This window comes from Typopeltis vanoorti, chromosome 2 (genome assembly GCF_054136105.1).
Source record: "Typopeltis vanoorti isolate ZY-2024b chromosome 2, IOZ_Tvanoo_1.0, whole genome shotgun sequence".
Taxonomy (NCBI): Eukaryota; Metazoa; Arthropoda; class Arachnida; order Uropygi; family Thelyphonidae; genus Typopeltis; species Typopeltis vanoorti.
This window is the reverse complement of record NC_143550.1, coordinates 27,435,181-27,455,303: the sequence shown is the minus strand read 5'-3', so window position 1 is coordinate 27,455,303 and position 20,123 is coordinate 27,435,181. Positions and strand designations below refer to the sequence as shown.

Genomic DNA, 20,123 nt, shown 5'->3' with positions numbered 1-20,123 from the left:
ATATATATAATTATTTGTAGTGAAGTAGAAAGATTGCAGTTTTAGATTATGCCTCTCACATTTAAAGTTAAAAAAATGTTTTAATAACTCATGATTTTGCTTTATTTTATAGCAATGTTATAGTTGCAAATATGACTTTTGTTGGATGTGTTTAGGAGGTAAGTTCTTTTCTTTTTTTTTCTTTTTTTTTTTATCATTGTCTACCTTTGTATATAGTATTTTAAGCAAATGGGTGTTATAATTATTGTTAACAGTTATTATTATTATTTCTTAAATTTATATTAAAACTATGTTTCTGAAACTATTAATCACAAATTTTATTGTTTTTGAACATGGACATATTCAAGTTTGTTTGTTTTTTGTTGACCTGGAAAAATCTTATTCCTTATACCAATGTTTCCCAAACTTTCAGTACCCACTTTCCCATTTTTAAATTTTAGTAACACTGGTGTATCTTCCATCTAACACAAATTTTTTTCTATAGAAGCTAGTGTGTCATTCATACAAATAATTATAAAGGAATTTTTTTTTAACATTCACATTATAATACATTACAAATATGTGAAACTTATTATTAAAGTGTAAATTTTAATGGTTCTCAGCAACTGCTTCATCCCGTGTGTGTATCTATACATTACAGGAAACGCTAAAATGATTAAATATGTATAGATACACACACAGGATGAAGCAGTTGCTGAGGACCATTAAAATTTAAGATGTGAATGATTTGGAAGTTTAGCTTATAGTTCTCTGGTTGCATTAAGAGTTTCTGTTCGAATGCTTTGAACCACATGTTTAGAACAGAATCTTGTCATCATTCAACCAGAAGCGGTCCTAACAGAGGTCAATGTTAGTGTCAAAACTTTAAAATTTTTCATAACCTTCAGGGGTTTCATATCACACTTTGGGAAACACTGTTCTATGTTATATTTTTCATATTAAGTAGTTTGCCATTCACTTTGACTTTGAAGAGATAAACAAATCCCCACTGGGCTGAATAGTGTAATCCCTACTTGCAGCATTACTATTAGGACCCAGAAGTTGGAAGGAGATAATATCTCACCTAAATATTCAACATAATCTCAAAATCAAATATTTGACTTTTGTGAGTGTTAAGGTGATAAATAAGGTTTTAAAAAAATGAAAAGAATAAAAAGGAAAATGGAATCAATTATTCCCATTCAGTAGTGAATCCCAATGTTTCTAGATTTACAATGCAGTCATGATGTACAGTTAAAATGCGCCTGCATGATTATTTTTACTGTCATCATGTGTTTATAGCGTGTTTACTGTGTTAGATGTATGGGCATTTGATTAAAGATAAACACTAATAAAAATCACACATAAGCATTGGTGGTGATATCTGCTAAATGTTGTAGTGAAATTGTGGAAAAGAAATGCATCAATAATACACTAGAATAATAGAACATGGTAATAACTAGTCTATGTCCTTGAACAGAAATCCAGCAGGCACATATTATTATTAGCTTTGCTCTTTTCTCCAAATTTTCCCAAAACATTTCTTTATGTCTGGTAATTGTTTCCTCCTCTGCTCTCCAACAAAGACCAACTTTTCCTTTTTCAATGTTCCAGCTGCCTTTTCTAATGTCTCAAAAAATTCCTCCATTTCTTCCTTGATAGAACCTTCTGTGGGACCATAATCTATAGAGAAAAGAAAAGATACTCTAGTTCACAATTGAGTACAATTTTAGACAAGTACTTCTGAAAAAGACCAGTACCATCAAAATCTACTGAAAATCTATCTCTACCATCAACCCAATTTCATAAAATGTAGAAGATATGTAGAGATATGACAGAGTGCTATGCCTGACCAACAATAGATGGCATTGAAGCACACAAACTCATTCAGTGAACTAGTTTTCATACTGTAAGGTTTTCATACCTAATAAACTGCACCATCACCAAACTTCAACGCAATGCTTCAACTTTGACATTTCCAAGTTACAGCACCCCTCTGGTACCGAAGGTGACATAACTCCAGAGTATGGAGTTAATGTATAAATTTTTTTTTTTGTTAAGAGGAGCTTACCAGTTAGATATGCAGTATATTTTTCAAAAGATTGAAGAATGGAGGGGAGATAGGGATAAAAGGTTATTCTTGGAAATTGTATAAAGATATGGTGCTTAAGAGAATGAGACATGAATTTTTTTTTTTTTTGCATTGAGAGTGGTTGTTGAGTGGCAAGTGCATGAATGTTGAATCAATTTAAGATAAGATGTGATACATATTATCCTTGTTAGATTGCATCTTACTATTGCCTCCCTCAATATGTCTTGATTCCAGGAGGTGTTTGTTTAATAATAATTATATGCGGATGCTTTGTTATGCTTGATTTATTGCATTTTTAATATCTTCCCTAGATATTTCATTCATAGAGAAGCATTTACATCTTGGAAGTTTATTTTTCACTTGGTTAGACTATAATAAATTTAGTTTAATCCTTTATCTAAGTGTAAGCAAACAAAGTTTGTGCCTGAAGTATCTTCAGGACTGAGTCAACTCGTAGTAAAGGTGGACCAAGATCTCATCACTCCTTGTCATAGTATCTCCCATAATGCAAAGCACATCGCCTTGCAGACATGTATAATGCTATGCATTAAGGGAAGGGCCACTACACAGAATTCAACCAAAAGGTTTACCACCTTATTATTAAATTACTCTGGATTTAGAGAAAGATGTTGGAAGTTTATTTTCCACTTGGTTAGACTATAATAAATTTAGATTAATTCTCTATCCAAGTGTAAGCAAACAAAGTTTGTGCCTGAAGTATCTTCAGGACTGAGACAACTGGTAGTAAAGGTGGACTAAGCTCTCATCATGCCTTGTCTCAGTATCTCTCATAATGCAAAGCACATCTCCTTGTGGACATGTATAATGCTATGCATTAAGTGAAGGGCCACTACACAGACCGGTTTCAACCTTTATTGAGGTCTTGTCAGTGGGAGCCAGACCCAGAAGTGGTGATACTAAGGCAGAAGCAATGGAGAGGTCATGAAGATACTTCAGGTGCAAACTTTGGTTTGCTTACACTTGGATGAAGGATTAAACTAAATTTATTATAGTCTAACCAAGTGAAAAATAAACTTTCAACATCTTTCTCTAAATCCAGAGTAATTTAATAATAAGGAGGTACACCTTTTGGCAACGTGTATAGGTAAATATGACCTCTCCATTGCTTCTGTTTTAGTATCACCACTTCTGTGTCTAGCTCCCGCTGAAGAGACCTCAATAAAAATCGAAACTAGTTGGAAGCTTGGGTGATGAATGGCAATGCTGTAGCTCATGAAGTTTTAACTGAGGCTCGGCTGTTGCCGTCACCCAGGTCCTGGGTAGGGGAGGGGCAATGAATGGCAATGCTCTAGCCCATGAAGTTAACTGAGGCACTGCTCTCTGGTGGGGTGAGTCTGTCATGGTGTAGAGCCAACTGGTTCTGAGAGGTCTTCTCAGTGGCAGGGTGAGCCTGTTACTGAGGGAAACAATGCTGAGTTTTTGGAGTTTGACCTGTACTCGAACATTCAATAAAGGTCGAAACCGGTCTGGGTAGTGGCCCTTCCCTTAATGCATAGGCATTATACATATCTGCAAGGAGATGTGCTTTGCATTATGGGAGATATTGAGACAAGGGGTGATGAGAGGCAAACTTTGTTTGGTTACACTTGGATAAAGGATTACACTAAATTATAAGCATTTACATTAGTGAACTAATATAGTTGATTAGTCATATAATGATATTATTGTATTATATTTAAAAGAAATGCAACAGTAATGAATATATTTGTTGTAATCATTAAATTGTTTCATTCATCATCATCGGTAGCCATTTTCTGTCCACTGCTGGATTCCAGCTGTGAATTGAATTCCAGCCATCTCTTTAATCTCATCCTACCACCCTCTCTTTGCTCTTCCTGTAGTTCTCTTTCCATCTCAGGGATATCATTCTGATATCAACTTTGTCCATTTTTGAGTATTACATCTTGCAATATGACCTGCTCATTGCCATTTGGTTCTTTTAATGGCTATTCTATCTCTCATCCTATTCTGAGCTCTGATCCAGTTATTGCACTTTCTATCTAGAATGGTAATACCAAGTAATGATCTTTCCATTTTCTTCTGAGTAATTCGTCAACTTGGTCTTCTTTTTTTTTTTTTTTTTTTTTTTTTTTTTTTTTTTTGTCAAAGTCTACATTTCACTTCCATATGTCATGACTGAAAGTATACAACTGCCAAATATTTTTCTTTTAAGGCCAATTGGTGTGTTTTCCAGAGGCTATCCAAACCAAGTTGAATTCTACATATAATGTCTTCTTCACAATCTCCCTCTACAATGATTGTTCTAGATAAACATAGGAAGTTACTATATCAATTTCCAAGTATTCCATTTGTATTGACTTTTATTATACATTTTTTTCATTTTGTCCTTGTTTATATTTAATCCTATCTTTTTATTTTCTGTATTCATTTCACTGATCATTTGTTGAAGTCCTGCAGAGTTTGCTAAAAGATCATTGCCATCAGTGAATCGCTGATGATTTAGTTCTTGCCCATTTACCATAATTCCTCTATTTTTTTCAAACATTTCTTCTAGGGCTGCTGTAAATTGTTTCATTAATTTGTAATAAAATTTAATCATCATATAAAACCTATATGATCTTCATTTTATTAAAATTAAAACTTATAAAAATTATAAATTTGATGCTTTTTTGTTTCAGATTTGTAATTTTAAAATTTATGAAAGATTTCAAGCTCTTTTTTCCTGGTTTGAAACCCTAGCCTACAACTTATCAGGTTATTATTCAACTGAAATTCAGCTTTGGCAAATTCACTAATACTAATAGATCCAGAATACTTTCAGATAAAAGGAATTATTTTTTTTTAATGTAGTGACAATTAAGTCTAGTTTTACATTTATTGTGTTTCTGTATCTTTTATTTTTTTATTCTGAAGAGTAGGACAAAAGTAGTTGTGCCTATTTTTGAACAGTTGATAGAGTGGCTGTTTTTTGTCAGGCAAGAATCATGTAACACTTCATTGAAATAAAAATATTTAATTACTAGTTGTATACATTATGTCATGTACATCTTGAATACAAATAGAAAGAAAAGTATTAACAGAGAGATTTTAAGTTAATAACTGTTATTCTTGAACATAAACCAGATCATGAATATAAAATCGAGATGTCAGGTGCATAGATTATTGTAGCTAAGTGCTGTGTAACTTCTTTCATAACCTAATTCGTTAATGTATAGGTCTTTGATATATGCTGACCAAAGGTGGTTCACTAGCCTCTCTAAATCTGCAAACATAGTTCGTGAAGTTAGTTTTTGATGTTTTTCTTTGATGTGAAATTCCAATTCTGATTCATGTTCCTGTTTCTTCTCCACATCTTTGATATATTATTTGAGGTAGATTTCTCCAAATTGATACATCCAACCATCCGATGTAACTGATATGCATGTGTGTGTGTGTGTGTGTATAGAAACTTTTGCACATCTATGTTCTTTAAACAGAGGGCAAGGTTGCTTTGGCAATCTTATCATCATGGACATTTTTTTTGTAATGGCATGCAAGCTGTATTTTTGCTGGTTGATCTGTAACATTTATTTTTATGTGGAATAAGGAAACTGCTCCTTTGTAGTAATCTTGCTGCCGTATATCCACCGGAATATGTGATGGTCTATCTAAGATGTTATTAATGGTTTTGAGGTCATATCCTTTTTTTTTAGGAGTATATCTAATTTTAAGATACATTACTCTTTTTTTTTGTGTCATCATTGGATATGTTGAAGGCCCATCTTTGTGTGTTTTGATGATGCCTCATTTTTTGTCAGGATGATGATGTGTCACAGCATTCAGATATCTTCCAATATTGAGTTTGTAGATTTCAAATGAAAGATTGTCTTGATTTTATAAACTGAGATGGGAACAAAATGATTTTTTTTTCACCTTCTAATGTGAACTAGGTTTTATGGTTTAAGCTCTTGAAGAAATCTGTAAAAAATGTATATCTTCAGATTTAGATTCAGAATTAATCTTCAGATTGAATATAAATTAAAAAAAATGGTATTAATGAAGATTTAATCTGAAGATGCACACAACCTGATGTATGAAACTAATGACTGTATATGGTTCTTGCCTGACAAAAAATAGCTATGGCCATTTCTAGACATACAAACTTCAACTCATTGATACACACTCATGTCTTTTGTCATGTCAGTCTTTTGTTTTTGATGCTATCTATTAACCTTTAGTTAATAGATAAACTAACCTCGATTAAGGCAGAATATGTTGCTCAAAAACATATGTGCATATTGGAGAGAAAAAAAATTCACCAATCTCATGAGAGGAAAAATAAACCAACAATCAATGTCCCCAGTAAATAAAGTAGTAGTCACCATGTCCTCACATACTCTCTCTAGCTGAATAGAGTATATTAGCCAAAGGATTTAATTTTGCCACATCTCCCAAGCGTGTTTCTAAAGATGAAGTAATAGCAAATATAGAGAAATGCTTATATAAAATTCCAAGAGATTCTGTAGGCATCATACTTATAAGAACAGCAGCCATTCTAATTAATTTCAAAAACCCCTCTAGTCTAATCTCTAATGCTGAATGAGCACTGAGAGACCTCTGAAAAAATGACATTTTAGTGCTAAAAAGCAGATAAAGGAAATGCCACCATTGTAGTTCTGGATTTGAACATGTACATAAACAAAATGAGCGAACTGCTTGGTGGTGTCAATCCCCAACAAAACCAATGATCTAGTAAAAGATCTTTGTAGATTGGCTTAATATCAAAGAATAAATCACTTCTAAATGTCCAGCTATCCCATGTAACACCCTCCATAGCAGAATTGGAAGAACAGCAGAAGATTGTGCCCTTTGATTGGAAAGGCCTGGGTTAGATTCTCATCATGATGAGAAGGATCTTTATGTGGGCTTTTTCAATTGACATTGAATTAGCCGATCTCATACAGAGGTATAAGATACTCAGAAAGGAACTCAGATTTTTTTATCCTGCATACAGGCATTTATGCCATGAGAACATGCACAATTTACAGAGAAATAATACTGTTCATGTTGTACTTTAATGGAATAACTTACAGCACAAAAAGAAATAATTAAACAACAGGTTTAATAGCTTTCACTATTTTGCCTCAGTCACAGAGATATTGTTTAAAATTAACAACACACACAAAAACAGAATAGAAACAATTAGTGGAAGAAATTAGAATAAATAAAGAATAAATAAATTAAAATGTATTCTGTTTATTTATTCTTTATTTATTCTATCTAATGCTTGTTTAAATAATACTATTGTTGATGATGGTGGTAGATGGTGTTGATGGTAGTGTTTAGTAGGAGAATTAAGTAGTAGTGGAGACAGTGAGATTGTGTGTGTGTGGCAAAGTAGAGTAGAGTGCCCTTCTGTAATGAATCATTGATATCATGTAATAAAAATAATAATAATACCTAAAAAAAAACACAAGGAGGGTGTACCACTAAGTATTTTGGATGATGCTAGGCATTCCACATATTCCTTTGTAAGTATTTATCTACTCTTCTCTCTCTCTCTCTACACATGTAGGAAAAACATTATTGTATATTTAAAAACAAATAAATAAAAACCTCCAAGACTTCATAAACAAATGACATTAAACTGGATCCTAAAGGCATCATAGTGAGTATGGATGTCACAAGCCTGTTGACCAGTGTTCCAAGAGAACACACCATACATTTTTCCACCAAAAATGTTTCCACCAGACATTGCCTAGACAACACTTTCTTCAGGGTTCAAGACCTTTATTCATGAACAGGCAGAAGGCCTAGCCATGGGTGCATCCATTTTCTCACATTTGGCAAATATGTATGTGAAATCATTTGAACAGACAGCCATCAATATGTACATACTAAACCCAGACTGTGGCTTAGGTAAGTCTTTGTAATTTAATCAAGCTCTGAAGAAACCCTACACACTTTTATAGAATTCCTCAACAGCTTAAATCACAAAATCCAATTCACAGAAGAAGAAGAAGAAGAAAGATATAGATCACTTCCATTCCTAGATGTTCTCATCTCAGTAGAAAATCAAGGTAGTTGAGTTGTTCCTTTTTATTGCTTTAATTCACCAAATTATGTTATAGGATATGTCATTTCTAACCACTCCTTATGATATTGTGACTGCTTATGATGAGGTTACCAGTAGTTCTACTCACTGGTTTTTTACAGTAATTTATGTTGAAGAATAAACTACTATAATGAATAAACTAGAAAACTCATGAGTGATTAAAAAAAAAAAAAATCACTAATTCATTGGTAATTATTGCTGAAAGTTTTGAAAATGGAATAATTGGATCATATAAATGTGTAGGTGTGGCACAATTACTAGGCTGCTGTGATTACTGATGAAAGCATAAGTGCTTAAATTTAAACAGAGATAAATAAAGGCCATTACTGCATTCATATCTTAATAGTTTGCATAAATAATGTCACCAAAGAATAAGTTTCTTAATACTCACTAAGCACTTTCATTTAGTAAAGGAATGAGTTTTTCCAGAATGCAGTATAGATTGGCATTACTGCTAACATTTTGAAGCAATTTCTATGGGATCTCTGACTTCTGTTCCACTTGAAAATTTTTCATGGTACACTTGGAAAAGAAATTACTTTCATCATTCCTTAAACCTATGTAGTTACACTGCTTTGATAATATATTTATTATCTGGTTAAACAATGTCACCAATAGGCTTTAGGACATATCTTAGGACTTTCTGTAGTTTGTATCCTAGGATCACATATGCTCTGGAAAAAAGAAAAACATAACAGATTTCTCTTTCTTGGACACTTCAATAATTCATAAACTAAGTAGTAATCCAATTTTTTTGTTACTAGGTAGGAAACCTACCCATACCGATAGATCCATTTACTAAGACTTATATTATTCTTTCAAAAATTATAAACAGTTATACCTGTAATTCATGCAATTCTAAATCAACTTCTTTCTCAGATGTTCTCTTACTATAAGACTATGCACAATACAAGATGTATTTAGATAATTCAAGCCTCGACTAGTTAAGCACCTCATCAATATTCATTCATACCACAAGCTTTTGAGTCAGAAGGATCTCCATACCTCACTTTAAAGGAATGTGAGGTATGTCTTATTTGGGTATTACAGCATCAGCTGGTCGAAGATCTCATCTACATTCATAAACATGGTCTAGATCAATAAGGTTTGCATAATTCACATTTAAATGAATTTCTGAATATATTATTTTCTCCCATTTGGTGTGACAAACCAAAAATCTCCCTCAAATTGGAAAGAATAATTGTATTAATGAACATTTTGTAGTCAGAGATCATGCTGTGAACACCTCGATGTGAAATCTAATAAAGAAAGTCATAAATCTGATAAAAGTAAGTACTTTCTGAAAGTCTGATTTAAGGAATTTTACAGAAACCTCGAACTATTGTTTAGAATTTTTCAGACTTTCTGAAAGTCTGATTTAAAGAATTTTGCAGAATCCTCAAACTATTTAAAATGGCAATAGTTTTTAGTGTTTAGAAGCTCCACTCCTCAACTTTGTTGACCTGGTTGGCTGAGTTTAGAGTGTCTTGACCCAACCCATGCTGATCCAAATCACATAGTGGGCATAGTTTGCGAATGTCTCTAGGTGACAGAAGAAATTTATCACCTGGTGAGAAACCACTATCCTACTTATTGGTGGCCTGGAGTGTCTTGAAAAAGTTTTGTGTTTTCAGTTATTTAATTCACCCGTGGTATATTTAATAATGTATTATTTACAACAATCATAATGTCAATCCATTTTGCAGTCTACAATACTTTATTTTACATATTTTCCAGGATATTTCTCCTTTTTTTTAACAGACACAACCGATTCTATATTATGCTATATAAAATTAGGAACTAAGTTAATCTAGCTTATATTATGCAATAATTTATTTGTTCATTGATTGAACACCACCAGTTGCATTTACATTTTTTTATTTCGTTTTTATGTGCACAAACAGTCAAGGATGGAATGCATTTGTAAACAGTGTGTCTTGGTGTATAATCACTAAGAAAATTTTCATTTCATGTTGTACTGCCATTTCGAATTATATCAGTGAATCAGAGATGAAAAAATTGACTTCAAAAATTGAAGGTAAAGATATTCTAGATGCTTGGAGTAATTACTTTGAAAGATACAATTCAAAGTGACAGCATGGCAGTAAAAAACATTCAAGAGGAATGCAAATAGGAGTACGTATCAATATTTCAGGAATTCATATTTACAAATTTAGGAACACAAAATACGTGTTAAAATGATTATTTTACTTATTATTAATAAAATAACACTTGACATTTCGACCCCTGTATTGAGGTCATCATCAGAATGATATATGTGTATAGGAAACCTAGCTACATGCTCTTGCACTCTATAAAGGTAAATTAAATCTACGCTGTTAATTAATCTTTTTCTTATCCTGACCTCTAGTGATAAAAAAAATAATTAAATAAACAAATTAAAAAATTAAATACAGTCATACCCCAACTTACGCTACCCAGACTTACGTAGTTTCTTATATGTACGTATTCCCGTCCCGCTTCACGCCTCACCACTAGTCATATCTTTCAGGCATCAGCCACATTCGCCAGTGTCGCACATGCTGTGAACAAGCACTGACATGTTTCGCACGGCCTCCATTCATATGCAATTTTTATAGTCTGCAAACCTTGCTTTTATTTAATGTTATGTTCTTGATAAAAAAATTTTCACATAAAAAATAATAATATCGTACAAAGGAAGCAAGTCCGATTCTTCTACAGCTAGCAAGAAAAGAAAAACATTGACTTTGGAAACAAAACTCAACATTATTAAGGATTTTGAAGGCGGAATGAAAATTTGTGAGCTAGTAAAGAAGTTCAATCTACAGGAATCCACAGTAAGAACAATCATAAAAGAAAGGTTTACAGATTTTGTAGGACATAGATTTTAACGAGGAACGAATTGTAGCCACAAGGCAAGGAATAAAAAAATCATTAGCTTGCTATGAAGAAATTTTGCATGACAAGAAAAAGACGTTATGCCGTCAGACGAATCTATTAGATTTTATGAAACCATCGACATCGAAATAACTTTCTTTTTTTTATGTACAAAAAACTACAATTATGATTATATTTCTTAAAAAATATAGGTGTTTTTGTAAACCTTTGGTCCCAATTGTATGTTTGTATATATAAATTACATGCAAAATTATACCCCGAGTTACACGAATTCGACTTACACGCTTTTTGTTGGTCCCACCTACTGCTTAACTTCGGAGTTTACTGTAAATAAAAATAAATAATAAATAAAAACTACAATAAACTCTGCTAAAGTCCTCCTGTACTAAGATTCTTCTGGATTTGTACAGTTTGGATTGTTATACTACGATTTTCTTCTGGACTTGTACAGTTCAAATTGCTATTGAATGTTAAGGGGGGGGGGGACACACTTCACTAAGTCTTCTTGTACTTCTTGTCAAGACTTAGTGAAGTTTTTTTTCCTTAATATTCAATAGCAATTTGAACTGTACAAGTCCAGAAGAAAATCGTAGTTAACAATCCGAACTGTACAAATCCAGAAGAATCTTAGTACAGGAGGACTTTAGCAGAGTTTATTGTAGTTTTTATTTATTCTATTCATTAATTATTTATTTAATTTTTTTTATATTATTATTATTATTTTATTTATTTATTTTATCACTAGAGGTCAGGCTAAGAAAAAGATTAATTAACAGCGTAGATTTAATTTACCTTTATAGAGTGCAAGAGCATGTAGCTTGGTTTCCTATACACATGTATCTTTCTGATGATGACCTCAATACAGGGGTCGAAACGTCAAGTGTTATTTATTAATAATAAGTAAAATAACCATTTCAACACTTATTAAAAGAAAACATAAGACCACCGTAATAACTTTTAATTAATAAAGGTACAGATATTTCATACTAAAACTAATAGTACATCTTCAGTGTCACACAAACATATAGGAATGGAATACAAGTAACGTACATTTGGTGGATCATCTGTTAAAATACAATTGTTGTCACGTGCTTGGAAATGATAGAAAATAATAATATTTAAGATAATTGTTTTTTTTTATTTGGTCGGTGTAAAATAGCTTCACAACTTTCTTTAAAAAGGTGTTCATATTTGAACCTGCATCCATGGAGGAGAACAACTTTATTCCATTGGATATAATGAGTAGTGTTAATACTGTGTTGTGCTAGACCAGACTTCTGAGGTTTGTTGTATTCAGTATAATATTGATGTTCTTTAATTCTTTTTTCCACGGAACGGCCAGTTTGTTCAAAATAAGAAACATCGCATTCACATGGTATTTGATAAACGCCAGCCAAAGATAGAGATGACAGTTTATCCTTTGTAGAAGGCAATGAAGAGGAAATTTTGTTGATAGGAACATATGTGGTAATCAATTGGTACTTTTTCCAAATTCTACCTATAGGTTCTGAGATTCCTGGAATGTAAGGGATTGGAACTCTGCGGACTGTTGAAGAAACCTTAGGTATTGGAACATAAGATTCAATTATCTGTTGGATTTGATTGGGGTTGTAATTATTCGATTCCATTAACTTGTTAATGATGAAAAGTTCTTGTTGTATGATTACTGGAGAAGAGCAAACTTTATGTGCTCTATTAATTAGAGATTTAAGAATGCCAAATTTTTGAGATGTGACGTGAGCAGACTTTTTATGAATGCATCTGCCAGTAAATGTGGGCTTTCGAAAGACACTTGTAGATAAGGTACCAGAAGAAGTTCGAGTAAGGAGGATGTCCAAGAATAGTAAAGTACCAGAATTTTATTTTTCCATGGTGAATTGAATACATGGGTGAAGGCTATTTATCTGTTGTAGAAATGTGGAAAGCTCATCTTTTAATAATTATACTATGCCACAGGTACCTCTGAAAATAAGAATCATTTCAACACTTACGTTTTGTGTCCCTAAATTCATAAATATGAATGCTGATCACTGTATAACCTTAAAAAAAATATATTTCAGGTAGAAAAAGTCAGAAATGTAGAAATTCAGCTGGAATAGATGATATTCGACCAAAAATGCTCAAATATGGAGGTATAAAAGTTTTAAATAGGTACGCTGCATATTTCAGAAGGACTGGTCAGAAAGTTGAACTTCAGATGATTGGAGTAGAGCTCTCGTGGTACCTATCCATAAAAGGAGAAATAAAACTGACTATGAACATTACAGAGGCATTTATTCTCTGTAATGTTCATAGTTAATGCCTCCATAGCTCAGTCGGTAAGGGTGAAGCCCTTTGGTCAGAAAGGCCTGGGTTCGATTCTCATATTTGACATGTAGAACATTTATCTTTTGACTGAAGGTGAGTTAGCTGGTCTCAAATAGAGGTAAAGGGTTTTTCACCCAGAAATTCAGGTTTTTCGTCCCTCAGAACAGCAAACCAGCCCTGTGAACACATGCATCTACAAACATAGGACACTCCTCGAATAAGAATTGACCTATTCTGTGGGATTTTTGGTTTCAAATGCCTGCATTGTAAAGTTACATTTTCTGTAATGTAATGTTCACCTGTGTGATCCTTTCAGCCAATCTACAGAAGTCTAGAATGGAGCTGCTATATAGCAAACTCAAATTGCTATAATAGACAGTAGCTCATTCTTATTAATATTCTAAGAAATATGTAAACAGAATGGAAGATGAATGATTAGCTGAAACAAAGATTTTGTCTGGAAGAGACCTAAATATACACTGAAGAAAATTGTTTCATTAAAAAAAAAAAAGAAGAAGAAACTAGTCAATGAGTCTTAGTTGAGCATGAATATTATAGCATCCGTACACCTGTACTGAGGATACATTTCATGAAATAATAATCTTAAACTTTCAAAGTACTTTAGTTTTAGTATAAATTATAAATCGATCCCCCCCCCCCTTTTTTTTTTTTTTTTTTTGGTTACATGATGCTTGATTACTTTTCTTCTATTTTTTTTAAATTATATTTTGACATTTTCTTATATTTTATCTAAATCAAAATATTAGAAATTAGAAGCTGTGTTGTCTGCATATACAAATCTAATATTAAATGCACATTTAAAAAATTTTTAGACTGGAAAACTCATGGTAGTGAATATTATGAATGCAGTAGGTATAAGGAAAATCCTAATATTGCCAATGAATCAGCTCATGCTCAAGCCAGAGAAGCACTGAAAAAATACCTCTTCTATTTTGAAAGGGCAAGTATTTTGAATTTAGTTTTCTATTAGTGTATTGATTTAGTTAAACATATCCATGTTATATCATATGGTTGATATAAATTCAGAGTAAAAAGTGCATGCTTGTTTCAAGAGAGGTTAATGAAATGTTCAATACTATCATCATCACCCATTTCTTGATATGTATCCCCAAGGGGTGTTCAGGTTACAATGACAGCACCACATGATTAAGTTTACATTATTATTAATTTCCTATTAACAATTTCCTCCAAATCAATCCATACTTGTGAGCACTTCTGACCGAATCAGTCCATCTAGACCTCGATCTTCCTCTTGATCTCTTTCCTGCCATCTTGGCATCAAACACTTATTTTGCTAACCTTTCTTCGCCCATTCTATTTAGTGGCCATGCCACCTTAGATTAGCTCTGCTGACACATTCTTGAATGCTGACAATGTCAAGTTCCTTTCTGATACCTTCATTTTTAATATGATTCTGCCATTGATGATATCGGTTAGTTCCCTCATTTTTCTCATATCTGTGGTCTCTAGTCTTTGATTAAATGCTTTATTTCTAACCAAATTCTCAGATCAGTAACTTAAAATTGGTTTGAACACCGTCTTGTATACTGCTAGTTGGGTGTTTTGGCTAATTTCTTTATTATTCCATATATAAATTTATTTAGCTGGTTACACACCATACCAGCTTTGCTTATTGTGTTGTCTATTCCAGATTTAACCTGTCATCTTCATTACAAACTGTACCTAAATAGCTGAAATATTTTACTTGTATAGGGTCTCCATTCAGAATACAGATAGAGTTTTCTATGTTCCTGTCTCTTTTCATAGTTTTTGGGCTTTTTATTGCTGATTTCCTTGCCAGATTTGTTACAGCTCTTATTCAATTTAGTTAGTGAATCCTGAAGACTTGCACTAGATGTGTTTAGGAGTACAACATCATCTGCATAAAGCAAAGAGCTAAGTTTGACATTTTAAATTCTATTATCAGGACTGATGCCAATTTCTTCATAATGTGATCCATATAGATGATATAAGAGTTCAGATAATGTGCATCCTTGTCTTATCCCTGATTTTACATCAAACAATCTTCCTGTATTTCCTTCAATTCTAACTGCTGAGTGACAACTTAAATATAGACTATGTATTGTTCTGTATAATGTTCCACTCACCCCATATAATTGTAGTGTTTCGAAAAACTTTTCTCATCTGCCAACTTTGCCAGGAGATTTTGGTATACTTTCTTCTATTCCAGGCATGCTTCTTTCACTTCTTGACAACCTCTGTTATCTCATAATCTGCATTACTAGGTGATCATAATTCTTTCATGCTACGTTATCAAGCATTTTACAATGTTTGTATCTATCTTGTCAGCTGGATAGATTAATAGATTAATACTATTTATTTGTCGTGATGTCTCTTTATGCCTGTGCTATAGTTATGTTCTTCCACGATGACAGACTCCAGCAAAGAATCTATGTACAAGCATATATAAAATAATATACATTAATAAATAGCAAGATATATAAACATAATGAATAAATACAGAATGGCTAGTTTATTATTACATTATTTATCTTGTCATGTCTAGTTGACCTCCTTCAGTAGATTGACTACCATGTTGTATTCTGCTCCTCTCTACTGCATTCCTCGTATGAGAGATAGGTCCATTCTTCTATATTTTTCATCCACTTCAGTCTTTGTCTTCCTCTCCTTCTCTTTCCCTCATCAGCTGCTTCAAGAATGTCCTTTGTAGGCAATTGTGTCTAAGAATATGTCTGAAATAGCTGATTTTTCTTTTTAATTTCCTTTACCAGGCTTCTGTTTTCATCTGCTATCTCTAGTATTTCTTCATTTGTCTTTTCATAATATCCTCATAATTCTTTGCATTTCAAGGAGCTTCCTTTTTTTAACACTCAAATTGGATATCTTTGTTCACTTGATCACAGAGAATGGAAAGACAGAAGACGAAATTAGTAGAAGTATTAAAATTGCAAGGTCAACTTTCAATAATATGAAAAATCTACTGACATCTAGAGAAATTATTATATTATATTAAAATTATTATATGGAGTATAATAATTTGGACCATATGTAACATTTGAAGATTCGTAGTCTCGTTTTCAGGTTTAATTCTCTAGATGTCAGTAGATTTTTCATATTATTCGAAGTTGGCCTTGCAATTTTAATCCTTCTAATTTCATCTTCTGTCTTTCCATTCTCTGTGATCAAGTGTCCCAGGTATATATGCATGTTTGCGCTTGTTCTAGTTTATTTTCTTTTTTTATTAATGTATATTTTTGGTATTTCCTTTTCTCTTGAAATTATCATGATTTTTATCTTTATAAAGTTGAAATTGAGGCCATATGTTTTGCTGTACTAGAGAGTTTCATCTAGAAGAGCTGTGTCATTGGAATATCTTAGGTTATTAATAGTTCTGTCCCATACAGTGATTCCTTGAAGATTACTAATATTATTAAATATTTCTTCTATGTATAGGTTAAAGAGAATCGGAGACAAGGCACAGCCTTGTCTCACACCTTTCGAAACTGGGAATTCTTCTGAGATATCTCCATTTATTCTCAAAGATGTAGTCTGTTCCCAGTAAATATTAGTTATTAGCCTAATGTCTTTTCTGTCCATGCCTATTTTTGAAAGAATTTCAATTAATTGCTCATGTTGAACATTGTCAAATGCCTTTTTGTAATCTATGAAACAAAGGTACACATCTTTTTGTTTTTCTAAATATCTTTCTCTGATGGTTCTGATGTTGAAAATACCTTCTCTTGTACCTATATTTTCCCTAAAGACACTTTGTGTCTTTTATTTTTATATTTATTTTTCTTTTATTTCTTTCAAGAATAACATATAAAAGAACTTTGATACTTGACTGGTGAGGCTAATTGTCCTGAACTCTTTGCATCTTGTAGCTTTTGGTTTTTTTGGAATTGAAACAAACATTGAGTGATTATTATCTTTGGGAAGAAATCCAGTCTCATATATCTTGTTGCATAATTTTGTTAGAAATTTAGAAATTTGTTAGAAATCCAGTCATATATCTTATTGCATAATTTTGTTAGAAATTTAAGTCCTTTATCTAGAGTCCTCAACCATTCTGCCAAGATATTATCTATTCCTGCAGTTTTATATGGTTTTAGTTTTCTGATGGCATTTTCAACTTCACAAAGTACATTGGATGGATGGTTCTTTTAAATCTGCCTGTTCGAGAATATTATTTCTTTGTTGTTCATATAATTTGCTTGTATATTTAACCCATCTTTCCATGATTTCTTTTTTATCAATTAGAATATGGTGTCTTGAATCTCTAATGACACTTGCATGATTTACTTTCTTTGTCCTGTTTGTTATTTTGCTGATCTTTTCATACAATTCTGTGCTTGCTACCAGTCATTTTGTCATTTATTCCTGATACATTCATCTTTGGCTTTCCTGCATTCTTTTTTCATTTCTTTATTCATGCTTTTATATTTGGGTTAGTTCCAGTGTTTATTCTTTTTCCTTTTTAATTGTAGAAGCATATTTTCGGCTGCTTTATTAATGTTATCTTTGAAGGTTTGCCAGTTCATGTTAACATGTTCGCTGCCAACTACGAGTATACTTGTAGTTCGTATATGAGCTTCACAAGCCAACTACAAGTATACTTGTATGTTGATTTACCGACCTCCTATGCCAAACACGAGTTAACCCTTAGTATAATTATGTTAATTTGGACCCTTGGATTCTGAATAAAATGGAGAGCACGTCTGGGGGATTAATAGAAGGGAAATAATTTCAACTAAAATATAGTATATTATATATGTGCCTCAGAAGCCAACTACGAATATACTCGTATGTCAATTACCAACCTCCTATGCTGCCAAGCGCGAGCTAATCGTAGTATAACACGTAATGTGTAAATCAATTTAAAACTGATAAAATCAATAAAAATAATAAAATGAAATCAAGAAAATAAAAACCAGTTTATTCAAATTACGAATGATACAGTTTAAAACAATTTTCCACGCACAATGGTGGTTTTTCCTGACAAACAGGACAATAATAACGTGTTTCGCATCGTTGTTTGTTTCATGTACATACTCGGCATGGCTTTGTCAGCGAATATTTTTTTCTGTAGGTGGTAAAATTTCCAAATAATGAAGATTGCGAATCCTGCTGATATTCTGTGATGCTGTAAGCTCATCCATTCCAACAAAAACTGAGATAAATTGATCTCTAAATTTTAATGCAGTCATTGCGTTTCCAGTAATTATATTATAAAATTTCTGTGCATTTTGAATGCATATATCAAAAATGCGTATTGCCAATTTCTTTGACTATCTAATTGTCTTTTGTAAGTGGGAATAGTAAGAAAGCATGTGATCAGAAAGATCGATGCCTGACATACCCAAATTATAGTCCCTAACGATATTTGGTTTTAATTGAATTTTACCATTCCGATTTTTTGCTTCAACCATTTCCAATTTGTGCATATTTGAAATGGAAAGAACTTCCCTCTAATCCTTCCATTTGCGATGATGAATTCATTAAATTCATCATCGCTCATATTAGCATACGCTTCTAATTCTTTATCAGTAAGTTTTCTTTTACTGGTCATAGCGAAACTGAAGGTTCTTAGAGACTAGACGCAATAAACACATTCTTCAGCACATATAATATATGGGTGGGGGGTGATACGGGATTACTTGTAGTTGGCGTATGAAACAAAATTCTGTCTGATAAGCCGGCTACGAGGTTACTCGTAGTGGCCTTGAAGACACGAAAGTGCTTGGCGTGCGAGAACAAACTATGCCCGAGTAGCGTGGCAGCGAAAGTGTTAATTCCATCAATTGGTCTTCTAGTTTCTGTGTGAGTGGTGTCAGCAATGTTAAGGGATGACTTTAAGAGTCTGAGTTATAAGTTTCTCTTATGAGTGGTTGGTTTGGTATCTTAAGTTTTATTTTGATTTTTGCAATCCACTGGGTTGTGGTCAGCTCCTATGTCTGCTCCAGGATATGTTTTTGTTTGTGTTATCACATTTCAAAATCTTTTGCTTATTATTATATAGTCAATTTGGTTTCTATAGATGTCTCCAGGGCTTTTCCATGTATATAATCTCCTGGGAGGATGTTTAAATAATGTGTTTACAATTATTAAGTCATTGGGTCAAAGCTGTATAACTGAGAGGAGACCTCCACATAGCCTTTAAAGGAATGCGTAGAACCGACCAGGGCTTCTGACCTAATGTCCAATCCTCACCTTCTTGTGGTGCACCCTGTAGGGTATCTACTTGGATACTGAACGAACGAGGATGGGCTGGCAATTTGGGATTTAGCCAACCAAATTGTATTCTTATTGGTTAAACCAAAATAAAAAATGATGGTACAACATGACAAAATTTCATGCCAGCTGGGGCATTGCCCGGTTAAACAAGGCCCCGTTGTTTTCGCCAGGGAACCAGGGCAAACAGCGAAACGTCAGCTACTGGAAGAAATCTGAAAACACACCCCAACTCAACATCACCAGAGTTAAAGATCGGTACTATCAACATAAGAAGCCTGAATGGCAAAGAAATGGAGCTAGCTGAGGAATTAGATAAGTACCAGATCGACATAAGAGGGGTGACTGAAACAAAAAAGACAAAAACTGGTGAGATCTTTCTGAGCAATAAATACAAAATGTTATATTCAGGAAATGACAATCAAGGAAAAGAAGGAGTAGCCATAGTATTCAACACAAAAAAGAGGCCAATCTTCTTGAATGGCAGGCAGTCTCAAGTAGAGTAATGTGGGCAAATATGAGAATGGGGAACTTTACAATGAGACTTATTTTGTG

General features: G+C 32.9%; 1 protein-coding gene across 3 annotated transcripts in view; it reads left to right on the top strand.

The window, feature by feature from the left end:
* Positions 1-20,123, top strand: part of ari-2 (E3 ubiquitin-protein ligase ari-2) — a 208,768-nt gene that overhangs the window by 152,887 nt on the left and 35,758 nt on the right. For all 3 annotated transcript variants that reach the window (XM_090404136.1, XM_090404144.1, XM_090404128.1), the window contains exons 9-10: positions 113-158; positions 14,168-14,295. In XM_090404136.1, coding sequence (XP_090260262.1) covers positions 113-158; positions 14,168-14,295 — 174 coding nt within the window. The remainder of the gene's footprint in view (positions 1-112; positions 159-14,167; positions 14,296-20,123) is intronic.